Below are 19,451 nucleotides of genomic sequence, written 5' to 3'. Positions count from 1 at the left end.
GGGATGTGGGGTGGGAAGGCCACCTTCCTGCTGGGTGGCCTCCAGCAGTCAACATCCCTCTCTGCCTCAGTCTCCCTCTCCCACCAGGGCTCTTGATAATAAGAGGGAGCGCTGACCTGGCGCCGGACACTGCTCTGAGAACTCACTGTGGCTCCTCTCGATCTTTCCTCTCAGCAGCCTGATGAGGTGGGTGCTGTTGTTATGCCCATTTCCCAGCCAGGGATGCTGAGGCACAGACAGGTGGAGAGACTTGCCCGGAGTCCAGGCAGGAGCCCAGTTCCGGGGGCTGTGTCCTTACCCACCATATTGTGCCCAGCTGGCCCTCACGGGTCTGCAGCCCGTACGGGGACCAGTGGGGCCTTAAAGTTGGGGGTCTCATCCGCCACCCCAGTTCTGTGCTGGGCACTCGTGCTCTCATTTGGTCCCTTGGGGCCAGCCACTGTCCCAGGTGTTGGGGGCAGAGCAGTGCAGCAGACCCTCCCTGGGCCCCTGGGGACATGGGCCAGGAGCTGGCAATGGTCTGGGCCGCACAGAGTCCCAAACCTGGCCCCACAGCGCACAGGGCTAGGAAGGCTTCCCAGAGGAGAAGATTTAAGTTGAGGCCTGTGACATGAGCAGGAGTAGGAGTCACCTGAGCAAAGAGGAGCGTGGAACAGCATTCTGGACAGGCGGACTAGCATGAGCAAAGGCCACAGGTGAAGCTGAACCCAGGAGGCCAGGGCGGCGGGAGTCTGGCAGGGACAGGAGGCATGCAGAGAGGAGGCCGGGGCATGAGCCAATGGTGCCAGGCTGAGGAGCAGTGATTTCTTGGAGGAAACAGTTCGAGAAGGACCTGAAGACAGGAATGTCCTGGGCAGATTGGTATTTTAGAAACACTTTTCTGGACCTCACAGGGAGGATGGTAAGGGGGGGAAGCCACAGGATGCTGTCCACTTGGTCTCCTGTCCCCTCGGCCTTCCCCGCATGGCCCGGCCCCCTGAGCAGCTCCTCTGGAGCTGCCCACCAGCCCTGCCCAGGCCTGGCGGACCTGGCCTGAAGCCCTGGGACTTTGCCTGTAGGGAAAGCGGAGCGGCTTATTCAAAGGGTGGCCTAGGGGAGGGTGTGTGTGTGGCTGAGCCCAAGGGGCCCTTGGAAGAAGAGGGGGTGGGTGCAGGCCCTGAGGCTGTCTGCAGGGGGTCTGGGGATGAGGGCTTAGGCTCTGTGGCCGTCCCCAGAGCAATGGTCTTGGAACAGGCTCGTGAGAGCACCCAGGGGTTTGGCTCACTGTGCATGTCCTGGAGAACAGGGCAGAGCCCAGGTGGCTCGGCCCACCTCCGTGTCCCCTGTCCCCTCCCTGTCTTGCAGCTCAACAGAGTGTGGAAATTGCTGGTCTCACCCTCTCCCTTCATTCTACTGATGGGGCTCAGAACAGGGCATGGACTAAACTTAGGTCAGTGGTGGAGCCCAGATTGGAGCCCAGCCTAGCTCAAGAGTTTCAGTTGTCCCCAAGCCCAATAAATAACTGAAAAACTGAGCTCAGGTCCTCTCTGGGTGGCCTTGGGCAGGCCCCATCACAACGTTCCCTGAGCCTTGGCCACGGGATCCAAAGTACCACCTTGTCCTGGGAAGGATGGTCCACTGTGGGGCTTCATTAGTGTTTGCTCACTGCAGCCCCCTGAGCTCTCGGAAACAACCCTGGAGGTAGATATCGTTATGCTATTTTACGCTGAGGCTCAGAAAGAAGTGACTTGCCCAAGGTCATTCAGCTGGGAGGTGGCCATCATGGGCCTGGAGCCCAGATGTCTAGGCACCTGAGACCCCTGATGGGCACAGCCTCTGCTCTCAGTGAATACCACTCAGTGACTCAGGCAAGACCCACCAGTCAGTTAGGCAGAGTGTGTTTGTGTGTGCATATGTGTGTGTGTGTGTGTGTGTGTGTGTGTGTGTGTGTGTATTAGGCAGGGGCTGCAGGCTGGAACCGTGTGCCTCCATGCTTGAGCAGACTGCAGCTGCTGCCCCCTGCGGAAGGGGACCCACTTGCCCTCCTGCACTGAGGGTTTTTTCTGGGGAGGGGCGCTGGCCGCAGCGTGACCGTGACCGCCTGCCCCGCCCATGCTGGGGTCTGGCCATCTAATGCCCTGCGCATGACAGGCATGGGACGGGCACTGGGCTGGGGAGAGGGATTTGCACTCTCTTAATCCAGGGGCCGCAGCCTTCCTCGGTGTTGGCCAGGGCCGTGGGAGAGGTTTGTCTCTGCCCACCCCCCCCACCCCTGCCCAGTGGCCCCAGCTCAGATCCCTGGCACCTACCCAGCTCCTCTGCTTGGGGCCTTCCTCGGCCATACTCATGCTCCTCACTCTCCCACCATTTGAACAGGGTTGAGACTTGCGGGAGCAAATGCTGGGGCACTTGGGGCTAATGGGGACTCCGTGTTGTGCAGCATTTGGGGCTGAAAGGGTGGGGCAATATCGGGGGTTTAGGGCCCACGTTGGGCAAAGTTGGGGGGGACCTGATGGAGGTGCAGAGCTGGAGTGTTTCGGGCTAATCCTGGGCCACCCCTTTCTGGAGAAATTTGGCTACAAGTCAGGGAGGCAAATGTGTGGGCTATGCCCCCCCTCTCTGGGCAGTAAACACAGCCGTAGCCCAGGAGACGGTCCCAAACATCCAGGCCCCCCACGGTTATTTATACCAGGACTCCCTCTCTCCTTCTCAGGCCTGGTCTGGCCTTTCAGTCCACTCCTGAGCTGGGCAACCTGAGTTGAGGGTCAGACCCCTGTCAAGGGAGGGGGCCTCAGCAGCAGGCCTGCTCAAACCGCACCAGGGACTGGGCCCTCATCCCCTCCCAACAGCTTATCCATTGAAGGCACTGGGTCTCGCAGATCAGAAATGTGCTCTTGGAGGCCAAGGCCTGGGCGGGAGTCAGGAGCCTTGGATTTGCTCTAAACTGCTATGCTAACCCCATAGCCTTAGCTACGTGTTCAGTAGGAGGGAAGGGGCTAGATCGGTGCTTTGCAAACTGTTTTCAGCAGTAGATCTAGTTCTTAGATGAAACATGACACAGGAGCACAATATGTAAAACATATCAAAGCAGCATCGCTCTGGGTGGATTCAGGGGTAGGGGCCCCGAAGAATCCTGCCCACTCAGCCTGTATGGCTCTGCATACCACCAACTCAGAGCCTGTACACAGCCCTGCTTATTCTAGAACACATTCCAGGTAAGCCTGCAGTTCCTGGCCCCCGGATCCCTGTGCCTGCTTCCAGGGCTCGTACAGGCCTCTTGGCTGGTTCATCATCTGGGGAGCCAAAGTATAGGAGCACTTCTAGGACCAAGGGCAGCTGGTTGCCACTAGTGTAGATGGAGCCTGGAAGAGCAGACGAGGGCAGCCCCAGGAGTGTACCCCAGACCCCTCCTGGCCAGGGCTGAGCCCAGTGTGGGAAGATAAGGGGGCACGCCATGGGCTGGGGATGGGAGGGTAGCAACCTCTCCCTTCCAGATTCCAGCTCAGAGCTCCAAGGAGTCCAAGATTTTAAAATCAGACCTGGCCTTCCAGACTGTTAGGAAGGTATATGTGTCAGGAAGAGTAGAACACATTTTCTCTAACAGCTTTTTAGTTTGAGTTAAACTTTTAAATATTTAGACTAATAGTCTGTGGGTCCCCATTTGTACTCTTTCCCAAGCCCTGCCCGTGTTTGGGGTGGGCTTGCGTTTGCCCTCACCCCACCTACCCATCTCTGCAGCCACCCGGAGACACCCTCACCCAAGGCTCTCAGGCTTCGCAGGAAAGCTGGAAAGTCCTGACTTGGATGCTAAGGCCCCGGTGACCTGGGCCCCCCTGTTCCTTTCCAGATACTTGTTTGAACGTCTAATCGGCCAGCCTGGGGGATGTGGGGGAGTCACAACTAGCCTTGCCCTTGGTGGATGGATCCTAATGAGGGGGTGGGGGTGGGGATGGAGGCGTGGACTGAGGCAGGAGCAGCCTCAGCACGAGGGAGTCGGGGGTTGGGAGTCCCAGACGGGGCCAGGGATCCCGGGGGGCTGTGGGAGCACCGCTTCCCGAAGCAGATCAGGGGTGCTTGGGGAGGAAGGGGTACATCCGAAGGAGGGGAGAGAGCACCAAAGTCACCAAGGTAGGAATGCACCGGGTATGGAGCGGTGGGGTGCAGCTGTTGCTAGCGTGTTTACAGCCTCAAGCTCTGGGCTGAGGAGCTTGGAGTTTAGATGGTACACGGTAAGGGGTCATCAAAGGACTGGAAATGGGGACGGAGCACTCAGCCACAGGTACATGGACCAGGGTTGGGGTGGGGACGGAGCTAGAATCCTGGCAGTCAGTGAAGAGGTGGCTGGAGGGAGGGGGAAGGGGGTCAGTCCCCAGATGGACAGGAGTGGGAAGTGGGAAGCCAGGAAGAAGGAGCCGATCTCCATCTGCGCTCGGGCATCTCTTCCTCCGTCTTCTCCTCCTGCTTTCTGTCTCCCCGCCCCCATTCTATGGCCCCGTGTCTCCACACTGGGGAGAGGGGTGCCTCACCGCAAACCCACCTCCCTAAGGAAGACCACCTCACGGCGGTGGCGAGTGAGAGGCCACAGCTGTATAAGAGCTGACCTGCCCGTTCATTCACTTGTGCGCTCAACAAATATTGATGCCCTGCAGTGCATGAAGCCCTGTTCCAGGTGTGGGAGGGAGTGGAGAACAGGATCAAGTCTCTGCCTTCATGGAGCTTACATTGGGGGGGGGGGACTGGGGGATCAGAAACTGTAGCTCCCCCTGGTGTCCCCCCTCTGGCTCACTGGTCCATGCTCCTGCATGCCTGGGAGAGGGGACTTCCCATTACCCACTCATTTGTCCCAGCTGCCCTAGTATCTGCACCGGGGTCTGAGAACACTGACGAGGAGGGCCCAGTACCCAGGGCCCTGACCCCAGGGACCATTCATCTCTGTAAGAGGAGTCCAGACCTGAGGGGCAGGTCTGGCCTCAGGCGGTGGTTCTTTGCACTCGCAAATGGCTTGGAGCCCCTCATGAGGGCCTTCCTGGCCTCAGTTTATCTGTTAGGTGGGGCTTTGGGGAGGCCCCGAAGGAATGAGGGGAGGAAAAGCCCAGGGGATTCCAGCATTCCCCACTGGTGGACAGGGCGGTGAGAGGATGCCAAGGACTCAATATCATTATCAACACCGGAGAATCGTCGCTGTCTGCAGTGTTCGCTGTGGGCCCGCCTCCCGCCACTTTCATTTATTCCTCACAACCAGCTCTGCCTTCCCTCCCCATGTTGCAGACGAGGAAACTGAGTCTCAGGAAGGTGAAACGACTTGCTTGAGGCCACAGGCACACCTAGCTGACTCTGGGAGCCCTCAAGGCCGGTGCGCTGAGGGTGCTGCCTGGCACCTGCCCTCCTGGGCACTCAGCCTCGAGCAGTAACCCAGCCCCGGTGCCCCCCTCCGCCAGCGCCCTCGGGGACCGGCACGGCGCGGAGCCCGGGCACCGGGTCCTGCGACACTGGGCCGGGGCAGCACGCGGGGGGCTGCAGGGGCCCCGGCACCTCGGTGCCCTGGGGCGCTCGGTGCCCGCAGCCCAGCTGGGTGGGGGGCGAGCCCGGGGCAGTCGGGGTGTCGCGCCCCCCTCTCCGCCCCCGGCCTCGGGGACGCGGCGGCACCTTCACACTTTCCGCTTGGCCCGCTGCTCGCCTTTCAGGCCGCCGCGTTTTCAATTGTTAATTTGGAAACGGAAAAAGAAGCCGGCGGGGCGGGGGAGGCCGCAAGGAGGTAACCGGAGCCGCAGCGCCGCCCCCGCCCCTCCTGCGCGCGGTGCCGGGTGTCGGCGAGGCCCCGCCCCCGGCGCCCCGCCCCCGCCCACCAGGCCCCGCCCCTTCCAGTAAGCCCCGCCCCGCGCCGAGGGGGCGGGGCCGGCCCTGCGGACCCCCGAGCGCCGAGCGGTGCGCCGGCCGCAGAGGAAGGGGCCCCGGCAGGGGGGGCGCGTAGGGCGCCGTGCGGAGGGAGGGGTCCCCTGGCGTCCTCCTCCCGGGAGCCCTCCCAGCCCGGGAGCCCCTCCCCTCCCAGGAGCCCCTCCCCTCCCGGGAGCCCCACCCCTCTCAGGAGCCCTCCCCTCCCGGGAGCCCCTCCCCCCGGGAGCCCTTCCCCCCCCGGGAGCCCCTCCCCTCCCGGGAACCCTCCCCTCCGGGAGCCCCACCCCTCTCAGGAGCCCTCCCCTCCCGGGAACCCTCCCCTCTGGGAGCCCCTCCCCTCCCGGGAGCCCCGCCTCTCCCGGGAGCCCCTCCCCTCTTGGCAGCCCCTCCCTCTCCCGAGGCGTCCCGCCTGGAGTCAGCCTTCTCCGTGTCCCGAAGTGAACCCAAGCCTTTCTGCAACCCCTCAGCGCGAGGTTCACCTGGGCCAGACCCCTGCCTCCAGCCTGCTGCACCAGGGATCCCTGGCCCCATTAGACAGACGAAGAAACTGAGTCCCAGAGAGGGACAGCTCACTTGCTCAAGGTCCCCCAGACAAGGCTGAATTCTTGAGCCTGGCAGAGGTCAGGGTCAGAGCTGAATTCAAGCCTTTGGCTCTGATGCTTGTACGGTTCTGTCTTCCTCCGCTAGAGGAGGGGGGGGCGTCAGGGCCACAGGTGCAGGCTGTCCCCTTCCCTGACCTCCAGCGCCCTTTCTGTGGCTAATGAGCTATTGGCAGCTTCCCTTTGGTCTACCCTGACTCCTCCTTGCTGTTATTATTCACTGATAGAGGAGTTTGGGAGGTAGACTTTCCATGCAAATGAGCACCATGCAAATGAAATGTAAAAGACCCTCTCCTCAGACTAGAAGCTCCTCAGGACTGGCGGCTTGGAGAGCTGCTGGGGCGGCCCTTCCCATTGGGGAAGCTGAAATCACCAGGCCCAGATGGATGAGCGAAAAATAGGGCCCTCAGAGACCCTTCCTCGGGAGTCAAGCCAGACCCAGAGACAGCGTCCCCCCTCCTCAGCTGAGTGGTGGAAGAATCAAAATAGAGAGCCCATAGACCTAGGTTCCTAGCTCTGTCCACACCCCTGTGCCCCCCTTCTGCAGCCCCCAACCCTGACAAACCGCTCCTGGCTCTTAAAGGACTCTGAATCCGCCGGAACCAGGGCTGGGCAGCCTCTCCCATTAAAGGCAGAACTGAGGATGTCTGCAGATGTGCTTCTGGCTTGCAGCCTAAGACCCACCTACCCACCCTTCCACTTTGGCTGTGGGACAGGCCCGGAGAAGTTGTGCTCCTGGCCTAAGGTCATACAGTAAACCTTTCCTGGCTGTCAGGGGCCCCCTGGAGTCTGTCTTGCTGGATTCAGTCTGGCTGGACATGGATTTGAGGTTCCCATGGGCAGTGAGGCTCCCAGGGCAGCTGTAACCGACTGCCCCAGGTGTGGCCTGTGAGTTTGCATACTGTGTTGCTTACTGGTAGCAAAGGCATTGGAACACCCCTCCCCGCCATGCACCCTGCACCTCCCACTGGGTGGGATTCTCAGTGGCTGAGTCTGCAGCACCTGGGGACTGCGCTCCCCAGGGTGCCCCGCCCTCACCAAATCTCCTGTTCCACCCTGTCAGCTCTTGGTACCCTCTCTGCTCCCTGGAGTGCTGACAACCAAGTGTGGGGGACTAAGCTCTTTCCCCCGGTTTGGATTCTTCCCTCCTTCCCCCTCCCCCCTTTGCAAAGGTTCTGCTGATTCAGAGGACAGAAGGCTCCTTGGAGGTGACCCTGACCCCTGCCAGGCTCAAGTAGCTGGAAGCCTGAGCAGTCCTTGACCCCAGTGCCACCCTGTCACATGCAGCAGGAAGGGCAGGGGCCAGGCCCCAGCCTGATGCTTAGATGATGGAATTTTTGAGGTGGGGGTGAGAGGCAGGTGCCTGACTCCTCCTATAGGAAGAGGACAAATCAAAATAATCTTACCTCAGGAATCAGGATATCTGGGTGCCAGACCCAGTTGTGCCTCTGATCAGGGGTATGATCACAGGTAGATCATGCCCCTCTCTAGGACTCAGTGTCCCCTGTATAAATAGAGGATTGATCTACTCTAAGGGATCTTTCTGTGCTAAGCTAGAGTCAGTATCTGCTCATCTCCTGCCATGTTGGTCCCCCTAGTACAAGTCACCCGCATCTTATGCTTGGATCATACAGCTGTGGGGCAAATGTCATTACCCCCTCCCCGTCCCCCTCTGCACCACCACCGTGGGTTCTCTACTCAACAGCCTGTGCTGTTGCAAATGCAAGTCAGATCGTGTACTCCTGCTCAGGAGTCCCCATCCCACTTGGAGTAAAAGCCAAAATCCTCACAAGAGCCAGTAGGTGATCTGCTTCCTGCCTCCACTGCCTCGCTGCCCACCACTCTCCCCTTTCCTCACTCCGCTCTGGGGGCACACCTTTCCTGATGGTCTGGAACATACCAGGCACCGTCTGGCTCAGGTTTTTGCCCTTGCTTTTTCCCTCTGTTCAGAATCCCGTTTTTCCCAGATACCCACTTGGCTCACTCACTCATTTCCTTGAGATCTCTGCTGAAAAGTCACCTTCTTGATGCTGCTTTCCCCAATCCCCCTCTATAAAATAGTCCCCAACTCCCATACCAATGTTCCTTCTCTCTTCTCCCCACTTAATGTTTTCCCATCATCATCATCATCATCATCTCACATTAAAACATTTTTTAAAATATTTTATTTATTCATGATAGACATAGAGAGAGAGAGAGAGAGGCAGAGACACAGGCAGAGGGAGAAGCAGGCTCCATGTCGGGAGCCTGACACGGAACTCGATCCCGGGACTCCAGGATCACGCCCTGGGCCAAAGGCAGGTGCTGAACCGCTGAGCCACCCAGGGATCCCCCTTTTTTTAAATATAGGTAAGCTCTACACCCAACGTGGGGCTCTAACTTACCATCTGGAGATCAAGAGTCACCTGCTCCACCCACTAAGCCAGCCAGGCTCCCCCAGTAACTTTGCGACCAATGTGGGACGCAAATCACATTTGGAACCTTGACTCGCTTATTACCCATGTCCCCCACGAGAGCACACACCCCACAAGTCAGTGAGTGAGGAAGTGAGTGCCGTGGTGCTGGCCTGGGAGTTGCTACCTGGCCAGATTCGCTCTCACACCACCTGCTGCAGGGAGGGTTGAGATGCGAGTGAACCACGAGCAGCCAGCAGGGTGGCAGTGGCACCTGTGGGGGGGGAGGGGGGCGGTGGAGGGGAGAGTGGTAGAGGGAGCATGATGCCTGGGGTCCAGCACCTAGGTTGTGCCCTCTCTCAGGAAGCTTTCATCCAGCACCCATTCTGATTTGGGCACAGGGCATTCCAGGTGAAAAGGACAAGACCTCAACCAGCTCTGGGTTCGGGGGAGGAGGCCCTTCATCCAGCGGTTTTTCTCCAGTTGTACTAAATGCCATGATGTTGGGGTGGGCAGAGAGATGGGGGTGGGGACTTAAGGGAGCCCGAGGTGGGCTCCCACCTCACCCAGCCTCCCTGGAGGAGGGGCAGACATGACATGAGCAAAGATAGGGAGGGAAAAGCCACTCGCTTTTGTGGGAGAAGAACAGAGCTGTGACCGTGGAGTAGCCGGCGTGGGGTTGGGCTCTGCGGTGGGGAGTGAGATGGTGGGGTGGGAAGGGCCTTCCTTGCAATTGTGCTTAGGAGCTTGGGCCTGAGCCTGTAAGTCGGTGGATTTCACACTTTTTAAAAAAGCAGCAAAGCTCTGCGTTCCAGTGAAGTCTCCTGCCAAGCCCAGAATGTAAAACTGAGTCACCCGAATCCACATGGAGCTGCTCAGGTGGAGCAGGGCGGGTTGGGGGGGGGGGGAGGTTCCCATTGGCTCTTTGGTTTAAGCTTTCAGAATCCAGGCTGCCTGTGTTCCACCCCTTACTTGTCTTTCATTCCACTGGCCTCCTGCTGGGGATCCCACGCTGTTTATTTGAGGCGTCGCTGCCCAGCCAGCCCTAAACAGATGGAGGGCCCCTGCTCCCTCCTGGTGCCCACCCAAGGTGGGCACATGCTGCTCAGCCCCCCTTACCTGGCGCACCAGGTAGTCCGGCTGGCACGGCAGAGGTGAAGCAGCGAGATGGAGTAGGAGGGTTTGGAGCTGGGCCAGGTGGGAGACGACCAGGCTGTGACTCATTAAACACCTGGCCCAGGAGACACTGCCTTCCACACCCTAGTGGCACCGAGACCATTCACACCAGCTCAAGACAACCTGGCATGTGAGGGCGGGGGACACCTACTGCCAGGAAAGGGAAGAGTTGTGTGGCATCGTGGAGGGAGGCACTGGGGCTTCACTGAATGGAGAAGGGGAGATACTAGATTCGGGAACAAGTGGCCTCAGGTCCATTTTTCTATGCACTCCTGCCAACTTTCCTCTCTGGTTCTCAGTTCCGTTCCTGGGAAAGACCACCTGACTGGCTGGGCCGCACCTACGGGTGGCGTTGGGGGGAAGCTTTCCTGGTCAGTCTCCAGTTCTGGATGAATCAGTGGTGGCCAGGAGAGCGGCATGGAGCCACGTTGGTGCCACGCGGGGTTGGCCCTTGGGGGGCTGTGGTGGCTGTCTGAGCCGTCCCTGGGGACCCCGTGGCCTTGTACATCCTGTGCGTGGCGAGGGGCCTGGCTGGGAGGCCGCCGCTGGCACAGAAATCCAGCCTGAGCTTAGGGCTGCCTGTTTCTAGTGGGTCCATCCAGAGGGGCCAACTTTTTATAATTTTTCAGGCCGAAGGGAACGCCTTTTTCTAATTGGTCCTCCAAGAGGGGGCATTTTTGTCATATTTTGTACTATGTGCTGGCGGCTGCTGTCCCTCCAGGGACATCCTCAGAGAATCTGGAACTGAGCTGAGAGCTCAGGCCTCTCCCCTCCACCCTGCTCTGGAGAGCAGCAAGGCTGAAGGGACTTTAGTCTTCAGAGCGTGGCCCACCTTCACGTAGTAGATGGGGAAACTGAGGCTCCATGGAGCCCTCATCCCTCACCCTGAGCCCCCAGCATAGGCCTCTGGCCCAGGGAAGCAGCGGCCGCAGCGGCAGCCCTAGTGTGGGGCCCTGGGTCACGTGCTTTTGCTCCCTTTGCCATATTTAGAATCGCTGGATCAGGGGAAACTTCTCGTCCCAGCCCCTGAGAATTCTTGGAAAGAGCCTCACTCTGAGGCCTGGCCGGCTGCCCCTCCCCTCGATCCCCCTGCAAGAGAAAGTAGGAGGCTGCTCTCCCCCAGAGGAGCCTGGGGCCCTCTGGGCCACACTGCACCCCCCTCCCCGTCGGGGGGAGCCCCTCAGGTCTAGCTTAGGTCCCTCCTTCGGTAGCAACCCTAGTTTGTGGTTTAAGAAGCCCTTTTGTGCTGGAAGGTGGCGGGGTTATGGCCTCTGTCCGCCAAGAACCTTGGCTGAATGGGGACAGACTGGCGCTGGCCGTCCCCAGGGGGAAGGTGGAACCTTGCCTTCGGGGTCCTGGTCTGGGTGGGATCACATACTCCCAAGGCCAGTTGTAGAAAGGGAGCCCGCTGGTGGCCACGCAGGCGGCAGCTGCCTGGGAGGAGGGCCACTGGGGACAAGGAAGGAGGCCCAGGAGGAAGGAAGGGGCATGGCCCGGTTCTGCATTTACTTTGGCCTGGTTGGGGGCGGGGGTATCCCTTCATCCCACATGGCTGCTTTCCTCCCTCAGGATCATCAAGCCTTAAAAATAAACCCAAAAAAGTCCCAAGCCAAAGCAAATCAGAAATGCATGTGTGGAGCACCTGTGGTGTTCTGCATCTTTTCTCCCATGCTTAGGGTAGGGGATAAAGGTCCTGTGTTCCCCAGGGACCCCTCCCCAGGGCCCGGTCAGCTGTTCAAACCTCCCCCACCTCTGTTCCCCGCCTCCTCCAGGAAGGAGCCCTGACTCCTCCGTCACTGAAGGTCACAGAGGAAGTCGGAGCCCCCAGGGAGCGCTCTGGCTTCCCGGTCCCCAAACCTCCGGTCCCACCTAGCCCCTCCCCCGGGCCTCCCCACTAGCTGGCAGGGTCCTTTCTGCCCAGCAGCAGCCCTGCCCTGCTCTGGATCCCCGCCTCCCTGCTGCCCTGGGGACTTCATTCCATTGATCACTCCCTCTCTCTCCCTCATCTTCGACTTGTCCCTCTCTCCTCTGGCTTCTTCCACTCTGGCTCTTGCATCTTAAAAAAAAAAAAAAAAAAACCAAGCCCAGGTCCCTGGGCTCCCCATCCCTCTTTCTCAAGCCTCCACCTTCCTCATCCTACTGGCCTGGCGCTGCTCCTGCCCGCTCTCTCCGCTCCTCTGCCCAAGGTGCCCAGTGACCAACTCGTCACCAAACCCAGTGGACATTTTTCAGGCCTTATCTTGTTTGACCTCTTGGCAGCATTTGACACTATGGTTCGCTCCCCCCTTGAAACCCTCTTGCTTGGCATCCCTGCCACCTCTTTCTCCTGGCTTCCCTCTTGTCTTGCTGGCAGCTCCTTTGGCATCTGGCAGGGGGAGTGTGTCTCCTGTCTCTGCCCAGGGGTCCCTCTGGGTCCTCCTCGAAATGTGCCACACGCCCTCTGAACTGTCTGGCCCCTACCATGGTCTCTACCCGCTCCCCTGTGTGCCCCAAATCCACATTTCCAGCTCAGGTCTCTGCTTTCATGACCTTGAGTGTGTGCCTGTGGGCAGTGACCCCAGGGGAGCTCATCGCCCCCACCTGCTCCTCCCGTGGGGTCTCCCGGCTCTGCCCACTCATCCTTCATCCACCTGGTGCCCACACCAGAAACGGGAGAGTCCTTCTCCCTCCTTGTCCCCATTTCCAAATAATCACCAAATCTTGCTCCCAGAAACCTCCATCCTGCACATATCTTTGCTGCTGGCACCCTCATCTCTCATCTGAATTATTGTGGAACTTTCTGCATTTTCCCGATCACTCTCACCCCCTCCAGTCCACATTCCCCACGACCCGTGAGTGTGGTCGTGAAACACATATCACACCATGGCATTCCTTTCTCGAAACTCTCCAATGGATCCCCATGGCCTTGAGGGTTCAGGGAATCTGGAACTGAGCTCATGACAGACCCTCTCCCTGCAGACCCTCTGCCGGAGAGTCTAGTCCCCCACCTCATGTTGCAGGTAGGGAAATTGAGGTAGTAAGTATTGCTTGGTGGTCCAGGTGGACTTGGGTTTAGGTCCTGGCCTTATGACTTTGGACAATCTAGTATACTTTTCTTTTTTCCTTTTCCTTTTTAATTTTTTTTTAATTTTTTTTTTATTTGTTTATGATAGTCACAGAGAGAGAGAGAGAGAGAGAGAGAGAGGCAGAGACACAGGCAGAGGGAGAAGCAGGCTCCATGCACCGGGAGCCCGATGTGGGATTCGATCCCGGGTCTCCAGGATCACACCCTGGGCCAAAGGCAGGCGCCAAACCGCTGCGCCACCCTCCTTTTCCTTTTTAAAAAGATTTTATTTATTTATTTATGACAGACACACAGAGAGAGGCAAAGACACAGGCAAAGGGAGAAGCAGGCTCCATGCAGGGAGCCCGACGTGGGACTCGATCCCAGGACCCCGGGATCAAGACCTGAGCCGAAGGCAGATGCTCAACCACTGAGCCACCCTGGTGCCCCTATTTTTTCCTTTTTAAATAATGGCTTTGGGATCCCTGGGTGGTGCAGTGGTTTGGCTCCTGCCTTTGGCCCAGGGCGCGATCCAGGAGACCCTGGATCGAATCCCATGTCGGGCTCCCCGGTGCATGGAGCCTGCTTCTCCCTCTGCCTGTGTCTCTGCCTCTCTCTCTCTGTGTGTGACTATCATAAATAAATGAAAATAAAAAAAACACAAAATAATGGCTTTATTGAGCTGTAGTTCGCATACCAGAAAATCCCACCTTACAATTCAGTGTTTTTTAGTACAGTCGCAGAGCCGTGCAGCCATCCTAGCAGGCCTTTCTGAGCTGTGTTTTCTCATTGATAAGCCTTGGGTGATTATGGTACTGCTCTTGCAGGGTGGTGGTGAGAAGTAATTAAAAATAAGCATGTAGAGGGCTTGGCACAGTGTCTGGCCAATAGGAAGTCCGCAGCCAGCAGGAGCGGTTCGGGGGTCACACAGCAAACTGGGGTGAAGTTGATGTTGGCACGAGGCCCACGTCCCCAGTGGGGCTGTCCTCACTCCCCGTGCCCTGTGGCTGTTTCTGCAGCGAATTCAGGGAGGTGGTGGGGGCAGGGTGAGGCGGGGAAGGCAATAATTGCAGTTATTTAAAAAGCTATGAACTGGCTAATAATTGAATCAGCCACAACCACTCCGATCAGCTGAGCCAGTGATTCTCCAAGTGTGGTTCTCGGAGGAGCAGCAGGAGCATCACCAGGGAGCTTTGCAGACGTGCAGATTCTGAGGTCCCACCTCACGCTTACATTCCACAAGTGGGGCCCAGAAGTCCTGGGTCTTAGCGAGTCCTCTGGGCGATCCTGACACCAGCTGTAGTTCGAGAACCACGGATCTAAGCAAACCAGCTAGGGGCCATTGTAGAGAGCCCAAGCCAGCCAGCTCCTGGGTGCCAACTACAATTGCAGAGGCAGAGAATCGAGGCCCGAGAGGGGGCCGGACACAATCCTTAGTCCTTATCTGTTGCATGAATGAAGCCATACGCTGGTTCTGGCAGACACAGCCGCACCCCGGCTTCGGGCTCCTTCTCCCTGTCTCCTCTCTGCCTAAGCTCCAGACGCGGATCTCTGGCCCAAGAGTGGGTGTCTGTGTGAGGACCCCTCGGGAGGACCAAGGTAACCTGAGAGGTCGCACTGATTCACTGTGTGATTTGGAGCAAGTGTGTCCCTCCCTGGGCCCCATTTCTTCATCTGGAAGATAATTGCTCAGGTGCCTGGGACACAAGATGTTCTCTATCAGGGACTCCTGGTGGCTCAGCAGTTGAGCATCTGGCTTCCACTCAGGGCGTGATCCTAGGTCTTGGGATCGAGTCCCACGTCGGGCTCCCTGCATGGAGCTTGCTTCTCCCTCTGCCTGTGTCTCGGCCTCCCTCTCTCTCTCTCTGTGTCTCTCGTGAATAAAGTCTGTAAAAAACAAAAACAAAACAAAAAAGATGTTCTCTATCAGATTTAACGTATCTGTTCCACTGTATTGAGCATCTGGAAACCCCCATCCAGGGTGTGAAGGCAGGGGAGGTGAAGCTCTGGGGCTTTTTAAAAAAATATTTTATTCATTTACTCATGAGAGACACACAGAGAGAGGCAGAGACACAGGCAGAGGGAGAAGCAGAGGGAGAAGCAGGCTCCCTGCGGGGAGCCCGATGTGGGACTCGATCTCGGGACCCCAGGATCCCACCCTGGGCTGAAAGCAGACACTCAGCCGCTGAGCCACCCGGGCGGCCCGTTCTGGGGCTTTTTAAACAGTGTCTACCATGTGGAGCTGGTCAAAGTCAGAGACCTGCCTTCTCGTCCCTTCTCAGGAAGGATGCTGGGGAGTCCAACAGGCCAGGGAGGGACGTTTTTGGAGCTTTTGGAGCCTTCTCAGTGGGTACCAACTGGGGGCTTTGATGACATGGTGTTTTAATATTTGTTTCATGTGAATGTCTGCTATTCATGTACTCAGTTTATGAAAAATAAATAAAGCAGAGCAAGGAGAGAGAGAGAGAGTGGGGATAGGGCCATTGTTTTGGAGAGAGGGGGTGGTTGGGGAAGGCCTCTCCAAGGAAGTGATGTTTGGACAGAGACCTGGATGAGTAAGGGAAAAATAAATAGGCATAGGAAGCAGCAGAGCAAGTGCAAAGCCTGGAGGTGGAAATAAGTTTGGTGCTCCAGAATGGCATGAGGTCAGGATGGTTGGTGCGTAGTGATGGAGGGGATGGGGAGAGGGGGTCAAGTCTGCGAGGTGTGGTGGGGGCCAGAGCTCTCAGGGCCTTCCGGCCCACACTGAGGAGGTTAACCTTCGCTCTCCAAATGTGATGGGACGTCAGGGAGAGTTTTGAGGAGAGTGATTTCCAGCTTTGCGTTGTCAGGAAGGTCACCCTGGCTACTATGAAGAGAGTGGGTCACAGTTGGGCCAGAGTGGAGGCGGGGAGGCCAGCCAGAGGTGAGATGGTGGCGGCTTAGTCAGGGTGGTGAGCTGTGGTCTGTCCAGGGACTTATTCTGAAGGGAGAGCCAAGAGAAAATTGCTAAAGGCCAGGAAGTGGAGGGTGAGTGAAAGGAAAAATCAGAGGCAACTCTTAGGTATTTGGCCCGAGCCCTTGGGTGGCAGCTGGTGCCATTAATGGAGATAGGGAGACAGGAGGGGAACAAGATTTGAGGGCAAATCAAGTTTGGTTTTGAACATGTTGGGTTTGAGAGGCCACCAGACATCTGAGAAAGAGAAGCTGAGTAGACAGCTGGACATGTGAGCCGGACTCTGGGAGAGGCCGTCACACCCTGACACCTGCGAAATGGCAAAGCTCTTGTGGTAAAGGGGTGGGGGCAGGACTGAAGGCAGCTGTGTCTCTGTCTGTATATTTAAGGAAATGCAGTTTTAAATTCCTATTTGTTATTACTTCTGTTTATTTATTTTTAAAGATTGTATTTATTTATTTGAGAGAAGGTGTGTGTGAGCAGAGGGGGAGGGAGAGAATCTCAAGCAGACTCCCCGCCCAGCTCAGGGGAGACCCCATTGGGCTCGATCCCAGGACCCTGAGATCAGGACCTGAGCCAAAACCAAGAGTCAAGTGTTCAACCAATGGGGCCACTCAGGCGCCCCCACCCTTGTTTATTCTAAAAAATACAAGGAAGTGCAGAGAAGCAACAAAGCAGAACAGAAGCCAAATCCCTCTTAATTTTGCCACCCGGAGATAAGCCCTGCTGACTCTTGGTAGGAATATAAAAAATATATATATTTTTAAAAATTGGGATCACATTGCCCTTCAGATGTGATAATCTGCTTTTTTAATTTAACCCGTTGGGATGTGTCCATTTTATCGACGTGTAACTGTTGACCTGGAAGGCACAGTGTGGTGAAAGATGCGTTTCCGAAAGCTCCAGCAGGAAGCTCCTAGTGCGGCCCCCTTACCTGAGGATCCAGGGTCAGCCGAGCACTGGGGCCACCGAAGGATTGCTGTTCAGGGCTGGGGTGAAAGTCTATCAGATTCAGAGGCAGCCCTTCCCGGGGGAGGGGGCTGGATGAGCCGACCTCAGAGAGGGACCCGGGCCTGTAGGAGTCCCCATCCCAGGGGGATGTGGATGCTGCATTTTCTGTGGTTAATTCTTGAACATGAGGAGCTGGGGCTCCCCCTACCTCCCCGTGCCTTCTGTTTTGCTGACTCAGCTCTTGCCTGGAACTGGCCAAGGAGGCCTCCCCCTCGCTCATTCATTCAAAACCCTTTACGACATCCACCACCTACCCTCTCTCCAAGTAGCCTGGGAGCCCGGCCCAAGGAGGGTGTAGGTCCTTTCCGCGTCTGTCCTCCCATCAGCTCCCCTGTACAGAGGTGGAGACCAGCTCACAGAAGGGAGGTGACTGTACGAGCTGGACCAGGACCTGAACCCAAGCCTCTCTGCCCCTGGGCCCCTGAAACAGGAACACAAATGAAGCCATGTAGAGAGTGACTAGGGCCATAGACACACAAGCGAGCACCGGGCAGGGGTGGGAAGGGGAAGAGGGAAGGGGGTGCGGAGGGCCTCCCCGGGGGCTCCCCAGAGCAGAGGGGTAGTAGAGTCTCCGCAGGCCCTGGAGGTGGGCTGTTTCCGGCAAAATGCTGCATCAGCAGCCTTCCCAGGTGGGGAGACTCTGGGAGCATCTGGGGGAGGCTGTGGGTCAGTCCACAAGGGAGGTGTTTGCAGAGAAGCCTGTTCCCTCCAGAGCCTCTCCCAGGGCACATGCATGTCCAGCGCATCCCCCTCCCAAAGAGGGGCGCTTCTGGGATTCCGACCAGGTCCCTTCCCCTGTAGCTTGTGCCCCTCAGCCTGGCCTGTGTTGCGTATTCACACACTGTCCGAGGCCGCCAGCCTCTCCCCTCGTGCGCTTTCCCCCTCTTCCCATCCCTTGGGAAGGAGGGAACCTTGGCTGTAATCTTGCCTCTGTCTTGGACACACTGAGTGACCTTGGATGAGTCCCTTTCCCTGTCTGGGCCTCAGTTTCCTCATATGTGCAGCTGGGGTGGAGGGAAGGGCTGGATGAGCTGGGTTATAAAGTTCTTTCCATTTCTAAATATCTCTTTCTGGGCTTCCCACTGCCTCAGGGGAGCCACGGACCATGAGGCCTGACTCCCCTCCCCAGACCTCGTCCCACTCTGCATACTTCCCCCCTTCCCTGGCCTCCCTAGTCTCCTTTCCTTTCATAGTTGTTTCCTTCTTTAATTCCTTGAGAGCCCACGAAGGCAGAGGCAACTGTCCCCAGATGAAGCGACGTTCCTGCCACCTCGGAGTTCACAGGGAGCAGGGACCTCTCTCTTAGCTGCTGAACTTCCCGGGCCCCTCGGCTGACCTCGGGGGTACTTCTCTTAAAACAGTCTTAAAACCGAGCCAAGGCCTGAGGGCCCCTCTTGTGAGTGGCTGAGCCTGCAGGTGCTTCGTGACTGTTCCCACTGGCAGCCCGGACAGCCCCGCCACCCACCTCTGGGTGACCACCCTGGGAGCCGCAGGCCGCAGCCGGAGCCCCTGAGGGGGCAGTGGGCATGTGGGGGGCTCTGCCCCTGGGGGTCCAGCACAGAACCGCAGCTCCGGGGAACCCTGATTTGGATTCTGCTTTCCAGACAGTTTTTCCCAAATAACGCTTCCCTCCACCCGCACCTGGGCAGCCCCCTGGCCGTCCTGTCCAGGCCGCGGTCTGACCCTCTCCGCGCTGCTGTTGCAGATTTCTGCTGGTCTTCAGCTGCCTGGTGCTGTCCGTGCTGTCCACGATCCAGGAGCACCAGGAACTTGCCAACGAATGTCTCCTCATCTTGGTGAGTGCCCGAGGCCGGGCCTGAGCCAGGCTGTGGGCTCAGGGTGGAGGCGCACAGAGGCTTCTCACCCTGCGGCTCAGAGAGGGGCTTGCCGCGCTGTGCTCCCTGGGTGCATGGCTGCCCCTCTCTGGACTTCATGTCCTGCTTTAGAACGGATGTTGAGGGACCTCTTGGCACTGAGCCAGGGCTGATGTTGGGCCCAGGAAGAGGTGGATAAGCCTCACTCCTTTTCGGGGCCCAAAGGGTCAACTCAACCCTTGGTTTGGTGGTTGTTTTGTTTTTTTCTTTCCTCTCCAAATAGAAGCACCTTGGAAGTGGACAGCCGACAGACAGCCACTCTTATGTCACCCAGGGTTGGTGGGTTGGCAGGGCTACTGAGTCTGGGATAGCTGGGAGGGGGAGGGCTGGGTGAAGGGCAGAAATCCCCAGACAGCTTGTGGACAGGGAGTGGAAGGCAGTCTGGGGAGGGGCCACGTGCCTTCTGGAATCCTCCTCAGGTCCAGCCAGGTGTAGGAACATCCAGGAGAGGTGGCCCAAGGAAATCCTGGTCCTCCTAACCCAAGGACTGGGGGCTGGGCCAGTGCTGTGAGCCCCGGGCCCTTGCTCCTGGAGCGGGGAGACCAG

General features: G+C 58.0%; 1 protein-coding gene across 5 annotated transcripts in view; it reads left to right on the top strand.

The window, feature by feature from the left end:
* Window positions 1-19,451, top strand: part of KCNQ4 (potassium voltage-gated channel subfamily Q member 4) — a 52,692-nt gene that overhangs the window by 11,143 nt on the left and 22,098 nt on the right. For 3 of the 5 annotated variants that reach the window (XM_072771697.1, XM_072771696.1, XM_072771700.1), the window contains exon 2: window positions 18,737-18,827. In XM_072771697.1, coding sequence (XP_072627798.1) covers window positions 18,737-18,827 — 91 coding nt within the window. Of the gene's footprint in view, window positions 1-87; window positions 187-18,736; window positions 18,828-19,451 lie in introns of all 5 variants that reach the window. The other 2 variants (XM_072771699.1, XM_072771698.1) reach the window with 1 other exon arrangement.

This window comes from Canis lupus, chromosome 13 (assembly GCF_048164855.1).
Source record: "Canis lupus baileyi chromosome 13, mCanLup2.hap1, whole genome shotgun sequence".
Lineage (NCBI taxonomy): Eukaryota > Metazoa > Chordata > Mammalia > Carnivora > Canidae > Canis > Canis lupus.
The sequence above is the reverse complement of the archived record's forward strand: the minus strand, read 5'-3'. Positions and strand labels throughout refer to the sequence as shown.